Source organism: Myxocyprinus asiaticus, chromosome 15, assembly GCF_019703515.2.
Source record: "Myxocyprinus asiaticus isolate MX2 ecotype Aquarium Trade chromosome 15, UBuf_Myxa_2, whole genome shotgun sequence".
Lineage (NCBI taxonomy): Eukaryota > Metazoa > Chordata > Actinopteri > Cypriniformes > Catostomidae > Myxocyprinus > Myxocyprinus asiaticus.
In genome coordinates this window covers 41,039,262-41,057,333 of record NC_059358.1, presented here as the reverse complement: position 1 = coordinate 41,057,333, position 18,072 = coordinate 41,039,262, and the positions used below count along the sequence as shown (strand labels likewise).

Below are 18,072 nucleotides of genomic sequence, written 5' to 3'. Positions count from 1 at the left end.
TGTAAATAAATGTTGCTGTCTGTGAGCACAATTCAGTTTTATTGAAGTCTTTTGTCATTATTCTTTTGTCTTCAGTTTTACTTGTCTTCAGGTTTGTCTTAAGTTGAAAAAAAAAAAAAAAAGAGCGCCGAAATATTCAGCCCAGCTTCACAGTGTGAAATGCCTCAGAGTAGACTGTGTCTGTGTCTCTGGGCTTGTCTCTGTCTTACTCTTCAGGCATGTGGTCTGTATCCCACTAAACCATGAACACGTGCACAAAAAAACACACCGTTCATTCTTTTGTGCCAAGGAAATGAAGCAGCATTTCTATGCCTGTCATATTTGATCAGCAGCTAAATGGTTTCCCAGGCCCATCCCAGGGATAGACTTGGCAGAGGACAGTAGCTCTGGCTGCCAGGAAGAATCATGGGCATCCTGGAGGAGACTGCCCTCATAAACAGGCTTGTCACTTGCATTTGTATAGCAAGTACTGGCAATTCTGTGTTCATGTTGTTGTTCTCCAACAGTAATCTGGCCCCTCTTGGTCAGAACAGAGGCTTAGTCAAGTATTTCCCTCTCTGCTGTATAACGATGGCGGTATTTGCTGGTGTAAAAGTGATAACAGACGCTCCTTTGTGGGGGAGCAAGACATTTAATTGAGATTTAAACTTAGTGGACTTTATCAGAGCTAGCTGAATCTCTTTTTCATTTAGAGACAGCTGGAAAGTAGAAAACTGGTGTTTTTGTGTGTTAGAGGAGTATTTTCTCACTTTGAACTTCCTTGTGTTGTAGGCAGCTCAGGTGACTCCTGTATGTATGGCAAAGGGAACTACTTGTACCCCATACACGATTGACCTGTGGGTTGAAATATCATGGGCAACCTCATTAGCAGACCTAGTTGTTTGGGGCAAAAGTCCAAACATGTAAAGTCAGACGAGAGCATTTTGAAAAAGTGCTACCAGCAACGGACAGAATGGCCACTCCCGGAGCCTCCTACAGAAGAGCAAATGAAAGAAGATGTGGAGGAAGTTCTCAGAGAAACTCCAACACCAGACAAGCAGAGGAGTTCCCCAGCCCCTACTGTCACCACTACCAGCACTTTGGACAATGCCTGGTGGAGCACTCCATCTCCTGTTAAAACTCCACGAAATGGATCTTTACCCAGAATTTCTAATATTCCAGAGTACAGAAGATCACCCCTGAGTCAGTATGGATCTGTGGACAGGACAGCCAGCCTTCAGAGAAGGGATTCTGGAAGTCCCTGGTCCTGGAAGCCACTGAGCACTCGAGAGGTTACTGAAGTCACAGAGGTGACAGAGACTATTGTGACAGAGATTGTGGAGGTGACGGAGTATCCTCTTGGGGGGAAGGGAGGAGACCCTATTGTAACCAGAACAGTTAGAGTCCTTACTGGAGCTGCTGAGGAACTTTCAGAGGTTATTATATTTATAATATTGATAATATCATCCAAACTAACAATCAAGGTTCGTCATCAAGGGCCTAACATTTTGTCTTTTCCATTTCCCATTCTTTTGTACATCATTTGTCATTTTCATTCAGTTTGGAGTGTGATTTTGAAGTCAATAGGTGCTTTTCCATCATCGGGCCACATGGTTCCATTGTTGAATCATACAATTTCTGTACCAATCTGGGCTCGTTCACATGTTTATGATTTGTTTTTTCCATTGTGCTGCGGCAAAATCAGGATTAGAATGGACTGACTGTTCAAGTTACCAATCATGTGTTGCTACGTCACTTAAGTCATTCCACCACCTAAATGTACTGAGAAATCCGGACTGTAATAGTACCGTACTGAAATGCTACTGGAACCGTTCCTCACCATACTCAGAACCATTTTGGCCTGATGATAGAAAAGTAGCTAAAATATCCACCTTGTTTACTGGCTGTTCATTTTCAAATTAAATAACTTGTTTTGATTCACAGCTGCAAAGTGATGGTCAGTCAAGTTCGGACCAGGAATCAAGTCTAGAACAATGGAAGGTACACATTTTATAATTTGTTCATCTTTGCTTAAATTGTATTTTTCTACTTTAATGGGGATTCTGCTGAATTCTTAGCATATAATACGGTCTTATGTTAAGGGTGCCAGAAGTGCGTTGGCTCTGAAAGATGAGTTAAGAGATCCATTGACATTCCAGCAAAATCTGGAAACATTGATGACATGGGTTTGTGAAATTGAAGAACTGACAGCCAATCAAAAACCACCATCCTCAGAGTTCAAGGTGGTGAAAGCCCAACTGCAAGAACAAAAGGTAAATCCAAAACTCTGTTACTGGTATTCATGGTAAACAACCAATCAAACAAATACTGTACATGAACAAAACAATGAATAATTGTAACAGTATAAGGACGGGCAAGGAGGAGGCGGGAACCGGCTGCAAAGTCAACGTAAAATTTAATGATTTAAATGAACTTAAAACAACATAAAACATAAACTAACAGACACACATGCAGCGCGGCCGTGTGCATCTCTCTCGAACTGGTGCCTCTGGCTCGTCTTTATCCCCCTCCCTTCTGATTAGCCCAATTCAGGGTCAGCCATGTGTCCTCATGGCCTGGCTCCGCCCTCCTCCCCGTCACAATAATATTTTAAGACTAACCTATTCAGTGTTGGGATGTATCTAATTAAAAGTATTGACACTAATAACTTAACTACATTTTTTCAGTGGCATGACATTAGCTCAGCTGTTTTCAAAAGTGTACTGTGGCTTAACAAACTACGGTTTCCAATGAGTTGCAGAGGAGTGCAACAAAATGCTACATTGCTGGTTCACATTATATTGCATGTGCAGCAGAGGTAATAATCAAACACAATAATCTAAAATGTCCACTGTCTCTCAGTGGCATAGCCAGAAACAAGTCTCTGGTCGTGCCAAGTGAAAAACAGGGTGTGCAAGAACTGAAGCACAGTAAAGTGCACCATTAACAACCACTGCATTAATTTCTTGTTAGCTTAATTTTTTAGCCTTGTATTACATTATAATGACATAACTAAACAAATTAATTCCACTTTTATCAATGGAGTAGGTAGATGTGTTAATATATCCCAATATTAGGCTTAATAGCTATATAGTAATGAAAACAAAAATTGGGTCACAATTGGATTTGATTATTTTGGAAGGATTCATAATTAAAACCAGGTTTTAAATTGACTGGCTCAAAACCCTAATTTTGGTTAAAAAAAATAAACGTGTGATGCATTGTGTAGAGCAGAAGAACACAATGTAAAACAACAAATAACTTATTTTGTTTATATGGACACACACATGTCAGTAAAATGATGAAGAAAGACGGTAGTACAAACTTTCTTAATTTTAGTTGTTTCCTGCAGTCCCCACTCCATGTTTGTTGTGACAGCTTGCATATAATCCGAGACAGCCACTGTAGCACATTAGATGTTATAGCTATTATATTTGATTATTAAATTCTGTGGTTGAATTTTTATCACTTTAATGCATTTTTTCACTCCTACTGTTAGGTAATAAGCATAAAAAAATAAATTAAAAAATTCATCTGGGTGATCCAGCTGACGTTTTGGGTGGCATTTGCACACCCTGGCACACACATTGCTTCACCACTGCTCTGTCATTTGAATCATTGGAAAGTCCCATTCTTTTTTTAGTGAATCTGTTTGTTCAAATGTTTAATTTAAATGTTCAAAAATGATTTACTGACGCATTCTTGTCCCTCTGCAGATGTCTATGCAGCATTTTATGTCTTCTTTTATGTATTTATAAACAAAACAATGTAATATTAATTACAATAACTTTACAAACTAAAATAACATTTAGTCAAACGCTGCTGTTCATTACTATTTTTGACTCGGATATTTAAAATAAATGTTCTATTTCATTGGTGGTATTTAATGCAAATTAATTTGTTCAAATACTGTTTAATGTTGTCACCCTAATTTAGATCCTCATTGTTTTGTGCCCGATAAATACTGCTCTGATTACAGTATATCATGTATAATTTCTGATATATTATAGATTTAAAAATATATATATATTGCCCCACCCACCCCCCAAATAGCTTGTTGTGTAATTAGCTACTTTTTTATGACTATTTTTTTTATAAAATGTAACTTAACTGTCATTAAACTATGGCAAGCTACAGTTTGAAAGTAACTTCCCCAATACTGAACATATTTAAATTCTTGTCATGTAATTTATATATGTCATCATTAATCCATTAAAGTCTTTTAGAAGCTCCTTGTCCTTTAAACATTTTTTGAACTGAGAAGTGTATTTGGAATGTTCACGCTAATAATGAAACTCTGAACGCCTTTGTGTACAGTATGGGAAAAGAGAGGGAGAGAGAGAGAGAGAAAAAAAGTAATTCACCTCAGTTTAAAATAGGCGTCTTTGTTAGTTGAGCGAGTGAGGTGAAACATGACAGTATGTCCACAATGCTCCTCTGACACATGATACAAGTGTTTGGCCTAAGTGCCACAAAGAGAGAACAAGGCACATTGTAAAGCTTGAAGATTCTCAGGACTAGAAAGACCTCTGTAACAATATGTGTTTGCTTCCTCATACTGTGGGCCTACATAGATTTCAAAGGCAGTAACACATTGTTCATAGTGGCCCTGTCCAAAATGGTGCATGTCCAAAATGCATTGTGGCACATAGAGGGTGTTCATGAGCACCTTTTTGAATCATCAAATGAAAAATGGGACAGCCTATGGTGGTAGACTTCACGGATATGTGCATATAAATGCCACAGGACTACAAATCTACATCATGCGTGCCAATTATGACAGATTAGAGCTTGCAAGCCCTCGGAGGACACATTTTTTTTTATTTTTTTTTTACATCTTATTTGTCCAGCTCCTACAGCGCCTACTAGAGGACAGGAGACCCAGTATGGAGACAATGATGCAGGAAGGCCCAAACCTGGCAGATGGACTTCAGGAAGATGACAGTGAAAAGACCAAACTCAAGCTTGCACAACTTAAACTCAAGTGGGAAGCTCTGGTTCAGGGTGCCAATAGCAGGTAAGCCAGACCTCTTGACTATCAAAATAATGTCTGATCCACATTGCAGATTATTCTAGCCAAGAAATGCCCACATAGACAGGAAGGGGCCATCTGACTGACATGTAAAAAAACTTTCCCACTTGCTTAGACTTCACTGATCCCTCTCACTCCTCCTGCTGCTGTGTATAGTACAGGTCTATAGCACAGGTCAAGATAATCAAATAACAAAATAATATGTGCCCCTGTGTCTGATAGTCATCATACATTGATAAACAGATTTGTAATAATTTTTCCTAAAAACAAGAAAACTGGAGCTCTTCATCTGTTGCAAAGCTCACACCAGCAAGAAGCCGTAAATGATATAGATTTTTTTATATTTAGCCTATATTTTAAGAAATATCAATTCTCTTTGTCTTTAATTTTCAGTTGATTAATTTTATTTTTGTCAATTTTGTAGCAGGTATACATTTTTATTTATTTTGAACGTTTGGTATAGTTTTAGGGATTTACTTGTCTACAAAAGCTGTGAATTTTACCTGTCCTTCAGACGGCGATGATAGAACACACACACTCATATAAGCAGCATTACATTTAATGAAGGTATAGTGACAAATGTGTGCCCCCTTAGAAATTCCAAATAACCTCTTATGTATTTCACTCCTGGCTCTGACTCTGGCACCCTGATTCCTGCAAAGTGATTGAAGCCAACCAATGAGATCAGAGCATGCATGCTTCTTGTGATTTTTTAATTTTATTACTTTGATAGGCATACAATTCTGGAGGTAATTCTGCCAGTGGCTCAGCTGTTCCAGGAGAGGACAGACAGTCTTCAGCAATGGCTCATGTCTGTGGATCAGGACCTAGCTGAGCTCCGCTCAACAGAGAGAGGGATGATTCATCTGCAAGAAGCCACCAGACAGGCCAAGGTTAGCAGCACACATAAAATAATGTGTTCTACTAGTATGCAAACCACTAGTTTTCATACTACTAGACAGAATGGCAAGAAATAAATACAGATTCTCCATAATCTTTCAGGCAGTCATGGAAGCGATGAAAGCAAAGAGTGTCGACTTAGGGAAACTCCAACAGTGTGCTCATGAGCTCATGGAAAAGATTTCAGGTGGTGCTTCTTTACATTTCTACCTTTATTTTAATTAATAAATGAAACCTCATGTGGTACCCATATTCAATACTGATCATTCACATGCTCTTATATAGAGGAGGAAATGCAGCTGGTGCAGGAGCGGGTAGACAGTCTGCGGATCCGGTACTCTGTGTTGAGTCTGGGCAGTGCTGATGTCCTGCAGAGGCTGGAACAGGCTCTCGAGGCATCTAGTCGATGTACCTCCAGTCAGGAGGACCTGCACCTGTGGCTGGGTCGCATCGAGAGAGAACTGCTGGTCCCTGGTAACCAGGGCCAGACTGGGGACACAGTCTTGTGTTCTGCTGAGAGACAGAAGGTAAAAGACAAATGGTTTGTAATATTGATTTGTAATATTATTTAGCAATTTTTTATTCACATACACAGGATTTATTTATGGACATTTTGAGATTGTGGCTCATAGTTTAAAGAAACAGTTCACCCAAAAATGAAAATTCTGTCATTATTTACTCACCTAATGTTGCTTCAAACATGTACGACTTTCTCCTTCCATGGAACACAAAAGGAAAAATTTGAAAAGTAAAGCTCCAAAAAGGACATAAAAACATCATAAAACCACAGAAAAGGTAGCCGATAAAATGTATGCACTATTTTTATTTTTTATTTTGCATTAAACAAATATAGTTACAATATATTGAACAACAAAACAATCAACAGTACAAGTAACCAACAACCAGGGGGTTAAAATAAATAAATAAATACATCATAAACAATAATATAATAAATAAAAAAATAGAGAGAGATTTTCCTAGCTTTTTTGTTGTCAGATGCAGAGAGCGTTTCAAAGTCCTCCTTTAAGGTGCACTCAGTACATTTTTCCTTTTGAAAAAAGTTTTACCCCCAAAGCAATTTGTAGTAATTTTGAAACACATTTATAAAATCATGAGATGAGGACTCCAGTCATTTCAGTAAGCTTATAAAAGTTGTTTTATTCTACATGGAGAGGGTCCCCTCATGGGGGCTGCCATTTTAAAATCACATGACCACCTGAATACTACTAGCTTAATTTCACCAATGACATCAGTAAATGAGAACTATCATGTTTGAATGATGCTGCATCCAAGGCTACTAGGTGTCAGTGTAACATAAACATAAAACTTTAATTTTGTTAACAAATGCCATAAAATGTGGTTCGTGATTGGAGAATTTACACTTATATATGAAAACTTAGCCAAAAGTAATAAAGGCTTAGTCAGATAAAACTGTTTCTGTTTCAGTTTCTTTCTTTTTTAAATTGAAACCAAACAGCACATCTTTCCAACATAATACAAAATTGAGAGTAAAAATGATCAATTACATAAGTACAAAAACTTTGCCAAAATTATTTTGTAAAATGACTATGCCAAAATAAATGTACAACAGCCTTGTTTTATACCTTACAAAAGTTACACAGTGTGTCAATGTCAGATTTAAAATTGAAATTATTTGAAAGACACTTCTCTACCTTTGTCCGGGATAAGTACAGTATATATGTGGCAACAGCCAGACTTTTTTCCACTTTACATAATTTACCAAGTGTTGAGAAGTTCGAGTAGGAAGGACAAGAGAGCCGGTTTCACAGTCCACGTGAGTGAACTTTTAATTCAATGCTTTTCAGCTTTACTACAAAGTATTGTCTTTTCAGCTTCACAACAAAGTATTGACTTTACAGCACACACACAGCATCTCTGGTCTCTCTCTGTCTGTCTGTCGCTCCGGCGGCCTTTTAAAGCCCGTCTCCTTCATCACTGAAATGAGACACAGGTGTTTAGTGTTAACAATCACCAAGTGATGGCCCTTACTGCTTCTTCTCTCCCCAGTGACAGACACACGACCACGTCCCGCTCCACATACCCCCACTGCCCAACTCAGGCCCGGGCCCCGTCCAGCCTGCTAACCCCCGCCCCCCCCATTCATGGCGAGGAAATCAGCCACAACCATCTGCGGCCCCGGCCTGTGGACCACCTTAAACTTGAAGGGCTGAAGTGCCAGGTACCAACGAGTGATCCGCGCATTGGTATCCTTCATGCGGTGGAGCCGCTGAAGCGGGGCGTGATCCGAGCAGAGAATGAAGGCCCGCCCCAGCAGGTAATAGCAGAGGGTTAGGACCGCCCACTTGGTGGCAAGACACACTTTCTCAATCGTGCTGTACTTAGTCTCCCTCAAAGAGAGCTTGCGACTAACGTACAGCACGGGCCGCTCCACCTCCTGCGAGAGCGCGGCCCCCAACCCCCTCTCTGATGCATCCATCTGCAAAATGAAGGGGAGAGAGAAGTTAGGAGCATGGAGAAGCAGTCCGCAACAGAATGCAGATTTCACTCTCGTAAAAGCCTGTTGGCACGCCACCGTCCACTGGACCAGATCTGGTGCCCCCTTTTTAGTGAGATCAGTCAAGGGGCTGGTGACATCAGAGAAACTTGGCACAAACCTTGGTTAGTAGCCAGCCAGCCCCATAAACTGTCTCACCTCCTTTTTGATTTTGGGACGTGGGCAGGCAGCTATCACTGCGGTCTTATCAATTTGAGGCCGTACCTACCCATGTAGAAGCCCAGATACCGTATATCCACCCGTCCAGTTGCGCAATTTTTTGGGTTTGCCGTGAGCCCCATCCGCCTCAGCGACCTCAGGACAGCTCTCAGATGCTGCATATGCCTCTGCCAGTCATTACTGTATATGATGATGTTATCTAAATATGCAGCGTGAGGTCGGAGAATCTTATCCATGAGGCACTGGAACATGGAGGGAGCCCCGAACAAACCGACTGGAAGAGTGACAAATTGGTGTAATCCGAACGGTGTGGAAAATGCAGTTTTCTCTCTGGATAATGGAGTTAAGGGGATCTGCCAATAACCCAGTGTCAAATAAAATTGAGCTGCACCCAACCGATCGAGCAGTTCATCAATTCTGGGCATTGGGTATGCATCAAATTTAGACACCGTCACTCTTAGGTACAAGAACAACCGGGCTGGCCCAATTGCTATGCAATTCTTTTATTACCCCTATCTCGAGCATTGCCTCCAATTCATCCTGAATCACTTTTTTTTATGTTCGGGCAAGCGGTATGGCCGACTACACACTACCACTCCTGATGGGGTCTCGATATGGTGTTATGGAGGTTAGTATGACCGGGAAGAGGAGAGAACATGTCTGCAAATTCTTTTTGCAATTTGGCCACCAACTGACATTCAAGGCATGCCGCACACCATCTGCGTACATCCCCGCGAATGCCCAGCCAATAAAAGAGGGCCATTAAGTGGTGCAGTGTTCTCTCTTGTCCTAAGTGACCTGCCATTGGATTATGGTGAGCCGTCTGGAACAGTGTTTTCTGACGGCTCCTCGGGACTAATAACTGGGTTGTATTTTCATGCATTTGCGTGTCTTGCGTCACTCGATACAACCGGTCCCTAATAATTGAAAAATACGGATATGTGAGGGTGACATCAGGCTGGAGCACTGGCCATCGATTACTCTCACTTGGTCAAACACGTGCCTAAGGGATTTGTCACGCGACTGCTCTAGACGGAAATCCCCCTCCGGGAACTCCCTCAGGGCGGGAGTGCCGGAGGATTCCCCTCCTCCGTCATCCTGACGCTAAGCAGATATGGACGGCTCCGCCTCCCCAGCCGTTGCATCACACATCACACACTGAGACTTTGCTTTGCAGGACCCATCCACACACAACACTTTTAATAATCATTTAAATCCCGGCCAGTTGGTCCCCAAAATTAGTGGATGGGGAATTAACTGCGGCCTCCACTCTATGCTTTACCCCCCAAAATTGAATGATGGTAGTCACAACCGGATATTTATGAACATCCCCATGCACACACCATCACCTTGTGTTTTGTACCCAAAGCCCCATCATGAACCAAGCTGTGGTGGATCGAGGTTTGACTACAGCCCAAATCCACCAGGGCTTGGTATGTACGCCCCTGGTATACGGTACATCCCTGCTCGATCGGGGGCAGTCTGTGGCGTGTCAGGTAACCAGATCTACGTCTCCGCCTCCATTACTGGACACTGGTTTTGGACGTGTCTCGGTTCCCCACAATTCCAACAGACCGGCCAGGCTGCACATCAACCTGGGAAGGACGATGGAGAGGGGTAGGGGAGGGGGCCGGCACGTAGTGCAGCCCGCGAAGGTGGGGCGCCGGTTTGGGTGGAACCCAAAGGGCAAGAGGGAGGAGAGGGAGGGACAAGAGGAGGAAGAGGCAGGACAGATGACAGTGCAGGCTGACCAATCGCATTTTAGACCCACCCACATGTGCAAATCAAATATTCAAGCTGTATATTCATATTATATAATGAGCAATAAACATGAGAAACTAGCTAATTTCTTGCTTTTTAAATTTTTTTTTAACAAAACAAATTATCAAAAAACAAGCCGATTTTAGTTTTTTCCTATTTCTTTTTAAATAAAAAATGTAAATTCAAAGCATTTTTTTCATTCAAGTATATGAAATAAGTGTACAACTTGATAATTAAATTTGCACCTGACTGAAGAGCAAGATATAACAAATAAAGACTAGAAAGCAAAAGGTGTAACCATGAATAAATGAAAAAAAATGACAGTGGGAATGACAGAAATCCACGAACAGTGTAAGTCTTCTTCTATAGTGCTTTTGACAACACACATCGCAGGTCCAAGCTTTTGTACAGTATCCTGTAGTCCACAAAATTACGACGATGTCCCACGAAGCTTATTCTTATGTGCAACAAAAACAAGAAACATCTTAAACAGTCACCATTCATTGCCGTTTCCCCTGCAATTGCTGGCTTGAATGAATTACATGATATTGTTAATAATAAAGATAATAACAACAATAATGGCCAGATAACAGTCTTTTTAGTTACAGTTAGGTCTACGCACAGCATCCCAATTCATAATCATGCTAACTGTCCCGCAGTAACAAAAGCGAATTTCAATGGTTGTCGAATCCATAAACATGCAGCAGTCAGACGTTTCTTAAGAAATATTAATTTACTTCATTAAAAAGATTAGAAATATCTGCAAAAACAATCAGTAAACTTTAACTCTGGTGAACTCTTATTCTAATCGAGGGGGTTGAAGAAGAACGGATGATGATGCACGTTGACTAATCAGTGGAAATAGGAGTGTCAGGCCCACCCACATGTGCAAACAAATATTCGAGTTATAAACTCGGTTTATATGCATGAATGAAAATATTTTTTCTTGTATTTGGATGTTTCTTTTTAAATGAAAAAACAAACTGATAAAATGTAAATTGTTGAAATGTGTTCACAAGAGATAACAGAAATGTGATAAATCAACGGGTTTTTGGGTATTCAGTTTTGGAGACAAAAATGAGAAAACAAATGATCCGAAGGTACATGGACCATGTAGACACTACATTTCTCTGAAAGAGAGCACAAATAGACTTCTTTCCAGAGTGTAAAATAAGACAAACGTCTCGGTAAAGTACATAAGCTTGATTCCCTGTGTGGGAACGAAAAGCTGCATAATGATGTATCCCATTGCGTCATTACGCAGCATAGAAGTTCCTATGAAAGGGAACCAATATAGTGATTATGATGCAGGTTAAACTTCAGTAACATCAAACCTCATTGTCTCTTGCGTATCTCCTGACTAAATGTCAAGACAACAAAGCTGTGACAGGGTCGACATACAGTATTTAATTTGGGTGCTGCCGTTGGGAACTGATCCATCATTTGATCTGAGATTGAATAGAAACTTAAATTTAAAGTCTACAAGGCATATTGATTACTTTTACTGTGGTCTTATGGTGTTTTTTGTAACTTGACAGCAATGTATCACTATTCAAGACAAAAGGCAATGTGAAAAGATTTTCAGATTTTTCTTTTTGTGTTCCATTAAAATGAAAGCTGTACAGGTTTGGAGTGACATTTGTGTGAGTAAACACAATTTTCTTTTTTGGGCAAACTGTTCCATTAAACTATGAGCCACAATCACAAGAGGTCCAGGAAGGAACCTCCTAATGACCTCCTGTGTGTGTGATTACATGATGACACAAAAAAGGCCAAATAATGTAGTACTATATTCAGTGCAGTGGGTATTGTAGGGTGTAGTGGTTAAAATTTGAGGGCTGGCAACCAGAAAGTTTCTGGTTCAGTCCCTGTAAAGTGCAGTCAATGAGCTATGATCAATGCATCAGCCCTTAAACAAGGCACCTACAGTACAACTGTGGACTATATGTTACTTTGGAGACAAGTTGGCTCTATTCATTGGCTACTTACTATTTTCCTATCAATCTGTCTGTTTTTAATCAGCTGGAACAGGCTGTTGAAAAGGAGTTGTCTTGGTTCAGAGACACCTCACTGGCACTGGAGAAGCTCAGTGCAATTAATCTAGACCCAGAGGTCATCACAACCCAGCTCAATGAGCATAAAGTGAGTTCTTGCACAGCCAGAAATTATCTATGGTGTGTCAAATTGTGAAATGCATTAATGTAAATAGTCTTTTTCTTTTGTTCTGTAGATACTTGCTGTAGAGATTCTGCAGCACAAATTTAACATTGAGAAAATGGTGAAGATTTTGGAACTCCTACAGACGTACAGTGAGGATGGGGAGACTTTGAGTCTCCAGGTACTATTCATTCATGCTGCCTTTTTTAATATATCAGATTTACTCATAGTTTAGTTCAATATTTTTTTGGACCACCAAAAATATTACTACAACGTGTTAATATCTTTCTCCATTTTTCTCCAAAGTCACGCCTAGACACCTTACAGGAGCAGTGTCAGGTCACTGCTGCCACTAATTCCCATGTCGTGCTTCAACTGGAACACGCTCAGTCACTCTTGTCTCAGTTCTCAGAGGGCTACGCTGAGGTGTTACCATGGTTACAGGAAACCAAAGCACTAATTGGCCAGTTTACCCTGAACACCATCAGCTACGAGGCTTTCCGAGAACAACAGGACCTCTTGCAGGTACTACATAAGCCTGTCATGATCCTGTTCTGTCTGCCCTGCGGTCCCTGTCTGTTTTCTGTTTGTGTGTGTTTGTCATGTGTATGTGTAATTGGCTGTGTCTGTGTTTCTGTTAGTCGTGTGCTTCCCTGTCCCCGCCTCTTTGTTACCCTTGTCACTCTCCCTCATTTAGTCCTTGTCATGTTAATTGCATTCACCTGTTCCTCGTGTGCTTTTCCTCTATATATTGTGCCCTCTTTCCTCTTGTATTTGTCAGATCGTTTTGTTAGCTAGTTCATTTGTTCTGGTTCCTGTCTTGTTCCTGTTCCCGGTCGGTCTTAGTTATTATCCTTTTTCTAATTAAAATTTGATTTGTTTTCTCTCCCCGTTAGAGTTTTGTGTTACCTGTTCTGTTTTCAGTTGTTTTAATAAAATTATTTTTATTTTCACTCATTCCTGCATTTGGGTCCTCATTCCTGACACAATCCATGACATAACAATCTGACCAACATAGACCCAGCAGGAATGAGTTTTTCTTTTTGTTCAATACTTCCCACATGAAGCAGAGCCATGCAGGCCAGGAAACTCTTCAGACTCCAGCAGGAGGACAAGTCAGTGAGGGGGTATGTGTTGGAGTTTTTGGTGCTGTTTCAGGTCTGTGTCACGATCAGGCCAGCCTTATGCAACTGTTTAGTGCTGGTCTGAATGAGCCCATCAGGTCTTGTGTCCCAGAGACGGGTGAGGGGAGAAGTCTTGCCACTATGATCAAGATTGCCTTGAAATGGGATGTTTATCTCAGCCTGTGCCTTGGGTGACTTCCTTCCTTCATCCCAGCCCAAGGTCAACGATACACCCTCACCAGCAGCGTACACGGCTGACATTCAGGAGGTGGTGGAGGCTGTTGCTGACTGCCAGGAGGCGGAGGAGGCCACTGCTGACCACCTGGAGGAGGCAGCTGTTCCCACGGCCATATGCCAGGAGGTGGCGGCCGTTCCTACTGCAGTGTTTCCGACTGTCTGGAGGAGGAGGAGAAGGAATCCGAGCAAGGCGCCTAATCCCCAGTCGCTGACAGCACTCACAGCCATAGAGGTCATTCCCCAGTTGCTGCCAGCGCTCCCGACCACAGCGGCCGTCGAGTTCCCTGAGGCCATTGACGAGCCTGTCCTGTACCCTGAGGCTGTTGATGAGCCCGTCCTGTTCCCTGTGGCCATCGACAAGACTGTCCAGTTCCCTAAGGCTGTCACCGAGCCTGTCCATTTCCCCATGGTCATCGAAGAATACATCCAGTTCCCTGAGGCTGTCAACGAGCCTGTCCATTTCCCCGTGGCTGTCGACAAGTCTGTCCAGTTCCCTTAGGCTGTCAACGAGCCTGTCCATTTTCCTGTGGCTGTCGACAAGTCTGTCCAGTCTCCTGTGACTGTTGACAAACCTGTTCAGTCCCCTGTGACCATTGATGAACCTGTTTAGTCCCCATGACCGTTGACGAACCTGTTCATTCCCCTGTGACTGTTGACGAGCCAGTCCAGTCCCCTGTGACTGTTGCCGAGCCAGTCCAGTCCCCTGTGACTGTTGACAATCCTGTCCAGTCCCCTGTGACTGTCGACGATCCTGTCCAGTCACCAGCAGTCATGCGGTCGCCCACGTCCAGTCAGACCCCTGTCCAACGGCCATCCACTTACAGTCTGAACCCTGCCCCACAGTCATCTACGTCCAGTCTAACCCTGTCCAGTTCTCAGTGGCCGCCATCACCCAGTCTGACCCTGTCCAACGTCTAGCAGCTGCCATGTACCACAATTTCTGCCCAGCGGCCACATACGTCCGGTCTGTCCAGCTCCCTGCGGCCGCCAAAAACCTGTCTGTCCAGTTCCCAGTGGCTGCTAAAGTCCAGTCAGACCCTGTTCAGGTCTCAGCAGTTGCATCTGATGACCCCATCTGCTCAGCAGCTGCCTCTGACTTCACCCTCTGCCCAGCGACCACCACTGACCCGTCTAACCACTGCCCAGAAGCCACCACTGATCCCATCTGCCCAAGGACCATGGATTATCCTGTGCAGACCCGAGCATCTCGGACCTTGCCCTGGTCTCTGGGCTGCCCTCTGGCTCTGCCCTGGCCTCCCAGTCTATCCTAGCCTCTGTGTTCTCCTCCGGTTTTGTCCTTGTCCCCTGGACTACCCAGCTCTTCTGGTCCACCTACAGCCTGGTCCAGACCGTCCCCCTGGTCTCCCCCACCCACCCTCCCTCCCTGGTCTGTCATCTTTCCCTCAACCTGACCCATTCCTTTCAACCGGTCTTCCTTCAACCATCCCATCCTCGATCGGCTTTTTGCCCTCCTGGTCTTCTGCTCACTCCCTGGGCCAATCCTTCAGTCCTGTCGGGTGTAGATGCCAAGAGGCGTCCATTGAGGGGGGGTACAGCCATGATCCTGTTCTGTCTACCCTCTGGTCCCTGTCTGTTTTCTGTTTGTGTGTGTTTGTCGCTCTCCCTCACCTTCACCCATTTCTCATGTGCTTTTCCTCTATATATTGTGCCCTCTTTCCTCTTGTATTTGTCAGATCATTTTATTAGCTAGTTTGTTTGTTCTGGTTCCAGTTTTGATCCTGTTTCCAGTTGTTTTTTGTGAGTTTTGTTACTAGTCAGTCTGTTCCTATTCCTGTCTTGTTCCTGTTCCCGGTCTGTCTTAGTTATTTTCCTTTTTCTAGTTTATGTTTTGATTTGTTTTCTCTCCCCTGTGAGAGTTTTGTGTTACCTGTTTTGTTTTCAGTAGTTTTAATAAAATTATTTTTATTTTCACTCATTCCTGCATTTGGATCCTCATTCCTGACACATTCTGTGACAAAACCTACCTCTTCAGAATGGTGCAAAATGTTTGACAGTGTTTGTGCTCAAATTCGCTACAGTACAAGTACAACCACAAACACACTGACACTTTCCTTGAATATGGTCAGGGCCGTGTTAACACACAGGCTTTACAGGGCTTAAGCCCCAGAGCCCGTGGCTGTAGGGGGGACTCATTCGTGGCATCTGCCACCCTATTCTCCCACGTCAACTTTTGTGAGAGGAGCGCATGTAAGCGCGTTCAGCAGGAGACGGTGATACAAACACAGAGACGGTGCACAACAGCGAAAGCCATCCGAGTAGCACATGATCATAGGAGAACTGTCCACTCTTCCCCATCCAACACTGATAAACATCAAATAAACATCTGAATTAACACTTGTGTTGTGTTATTTGCTAACATGTTTTGTGTTCCTGGTCATAAATGACCGGTCCACTAAGATTGTTTATAAATCTCTCATATTGTATATATTATCACAAGATATTGCATTAGATCTTTTTATCAACTTAATTGTAGTAATTGTGACAGGTTGTATACTCCTTTATTTGAACACATTTTTAAAAATCTATATTTTTACCGTTAGAATGATTCACTGAACTGATCTTAAACCGGGCCAGTGGGGGGCACTCCTTGCGGATAACAATTTTTTTTTTAATAATAATTACATAATAAATTAACAACCATTTGCTTGATCTGAACAAAACAGGTGTCATTTTAAAGCCTAGAATCTGGACTTATAGTTGATCCTACCATTCTCATCATTTACAAATTTGTTATCACAACAATTATATTCAGAGTTTAAAATGAGATAGCCATGTGTTATATATCGTTGGAAAGGTCTCAATTAGACGAATGCAATGTGCAAATTTGTTTCATTCAGGGGCCAAACTGCAGTGAGTTTTGTTGTATGAAATTCCCACAGACACACACAAAAATATTAAACAAGTGTCTTTTTGTCACATTTTACCTTATTATTTCCTGAAACATACATATAACATAGCAAATGACATATCATAACTTACAGCAGACTATCCTGATTCAAATGAGACCAAAAATAAAATACACAAAATGATGAGTAGATCTTGAAATATTCCTCAAAGAGTGTACATGGAAAGATGATGCACAAGAGGGTGCTCAACACACAATGTGTGTGTGTATTTGTATGTGTGTGTGTGGGCGTATGTGTGCACATGTCCTAGGACTTTGTGTGTGCAAACACACATCCACATACTGTATGTGCTCATCTAAAGGATGCTCCTGAACACTTAATTGTAAAGAGGTTCAAGCAGGAAGGACACGGGAGGCGGTTCAAAGTCTACGTGAATCAACCTTTAATGTAAGTGTCTTCAGCTCTCAACAAAATATCTGCTTTCAGCTTCACATTAACACATCAGCTTTACAGCTTCTCACCTTCACAATAACACATCAGTTTCACAATATCAAGCACCCAGGTAGCGACTCTAGACTCTCTCTCTCCGTCTTGCCACTGGCGTGGTCCCTTTAATACCACTCTTCCCAAGCTTACTGCAATTGGAAACAGGTGTTAGTCATTATCTGGCTCAGGTGTATGCACCCTTACCACTTTCTCTCTCTCTAGATGAATGCTCGACCACGCCCCCGCTGCCACACATCCGGCATGTCTACCACTCCCCCCCATTTCTGGAAAGGAAGTCGGCAACAGCCATCTGAGCTCCCGGTCTGTGGACCACCTTGAACATAAATGGCTGAAGAGCCAGATACGAACGGGTGATCCGTGCGTTGGTATCTTTCATGCGGTGGAGCCATTGGAGTGGGGCATGATATGAGCAGAGAGTGAAGGCCCACCCCAACAGGTAGTACCGGAGAGTGAGGACTGCCCACTTGATGGCAAGACACTCCTTTTCAACGGTGTTGTACTTAGTACAGCGCTCCTCCCCCTCCACCACCTGTGAGAGAACCGCCCCCAGCCCTCTGTCTGAAGCGTCTGTCTCTAACACAAAAGGGAGAGAGAAATTGGGTGAGTGTAAATTGGCCCCCCACAAAGTGTGGCTTTAACTTGCGTAAACACCTGTTGACACTGCTCCGTCCACTGGACCGGGTCTGGAGCTCCCTTTTTAGTGAGATCAGTCAGCCGGCTGGTGACGTCTGAATAAATAGGCACAAACCTCCTATAATAGTCAGCCAGCCCCAAGAACTGTCTCACCCTCTTTTTGTCCTTGGGTCTCAGGTA

The 18,072-nt window shown here is 42.6% G+C and overlaps 1 protein-coding gene across 1 annotated transcript in view; it reads left to right on the top strand.

Moving 5' to 3' along the window:
• The window catches only part of macf1b (microtubule actin crosslinking factor 1b), a 95,539-nt gene that overhangs the window by 33,869 nt on the left and 43,598 nt on the right, over positions 1 to 18,072 (top strand). The window contains exons 4-12 of the mRNA XM_051718316.1: positions 1,924 to 1,980; positions 2,082 to 2,252; positions 4,830 to 4,996; positions 5,745 to 5,904; positions 6,014 to 6,098; positions 6,197 to 6,438; positions 12,390 to 12,509; positions 12,598 to 12,705; positions 12,831 to 13,049. Coding sequence (XP_051574276.1) covers positions 1,924 to 1,980; positions 2,082 to 2,252; positions 4,830 to 4,996; positions 5,745 to 5,904; positions 6,014 to 6,098; positions 6,197 to 6,438; positions 12,390 to 12,509; positions 12,598 to 12,705; positions 12,831 to 13,049 — 1,329 coding nt within the window. The remainder of the gene's footprint in view (positions 1 to 1,923; positions 1,981 to 2,081; positions 2,253 to 4,829; positions 4,997 to 5,744; positions 5,905 to 6,013; positions 6,099 to 6,196; positions 6,439 to 12,389; positions 12,510 to 12,597; positions 12,706 to 12,830; positions 13,050 to 18,072) is intronic.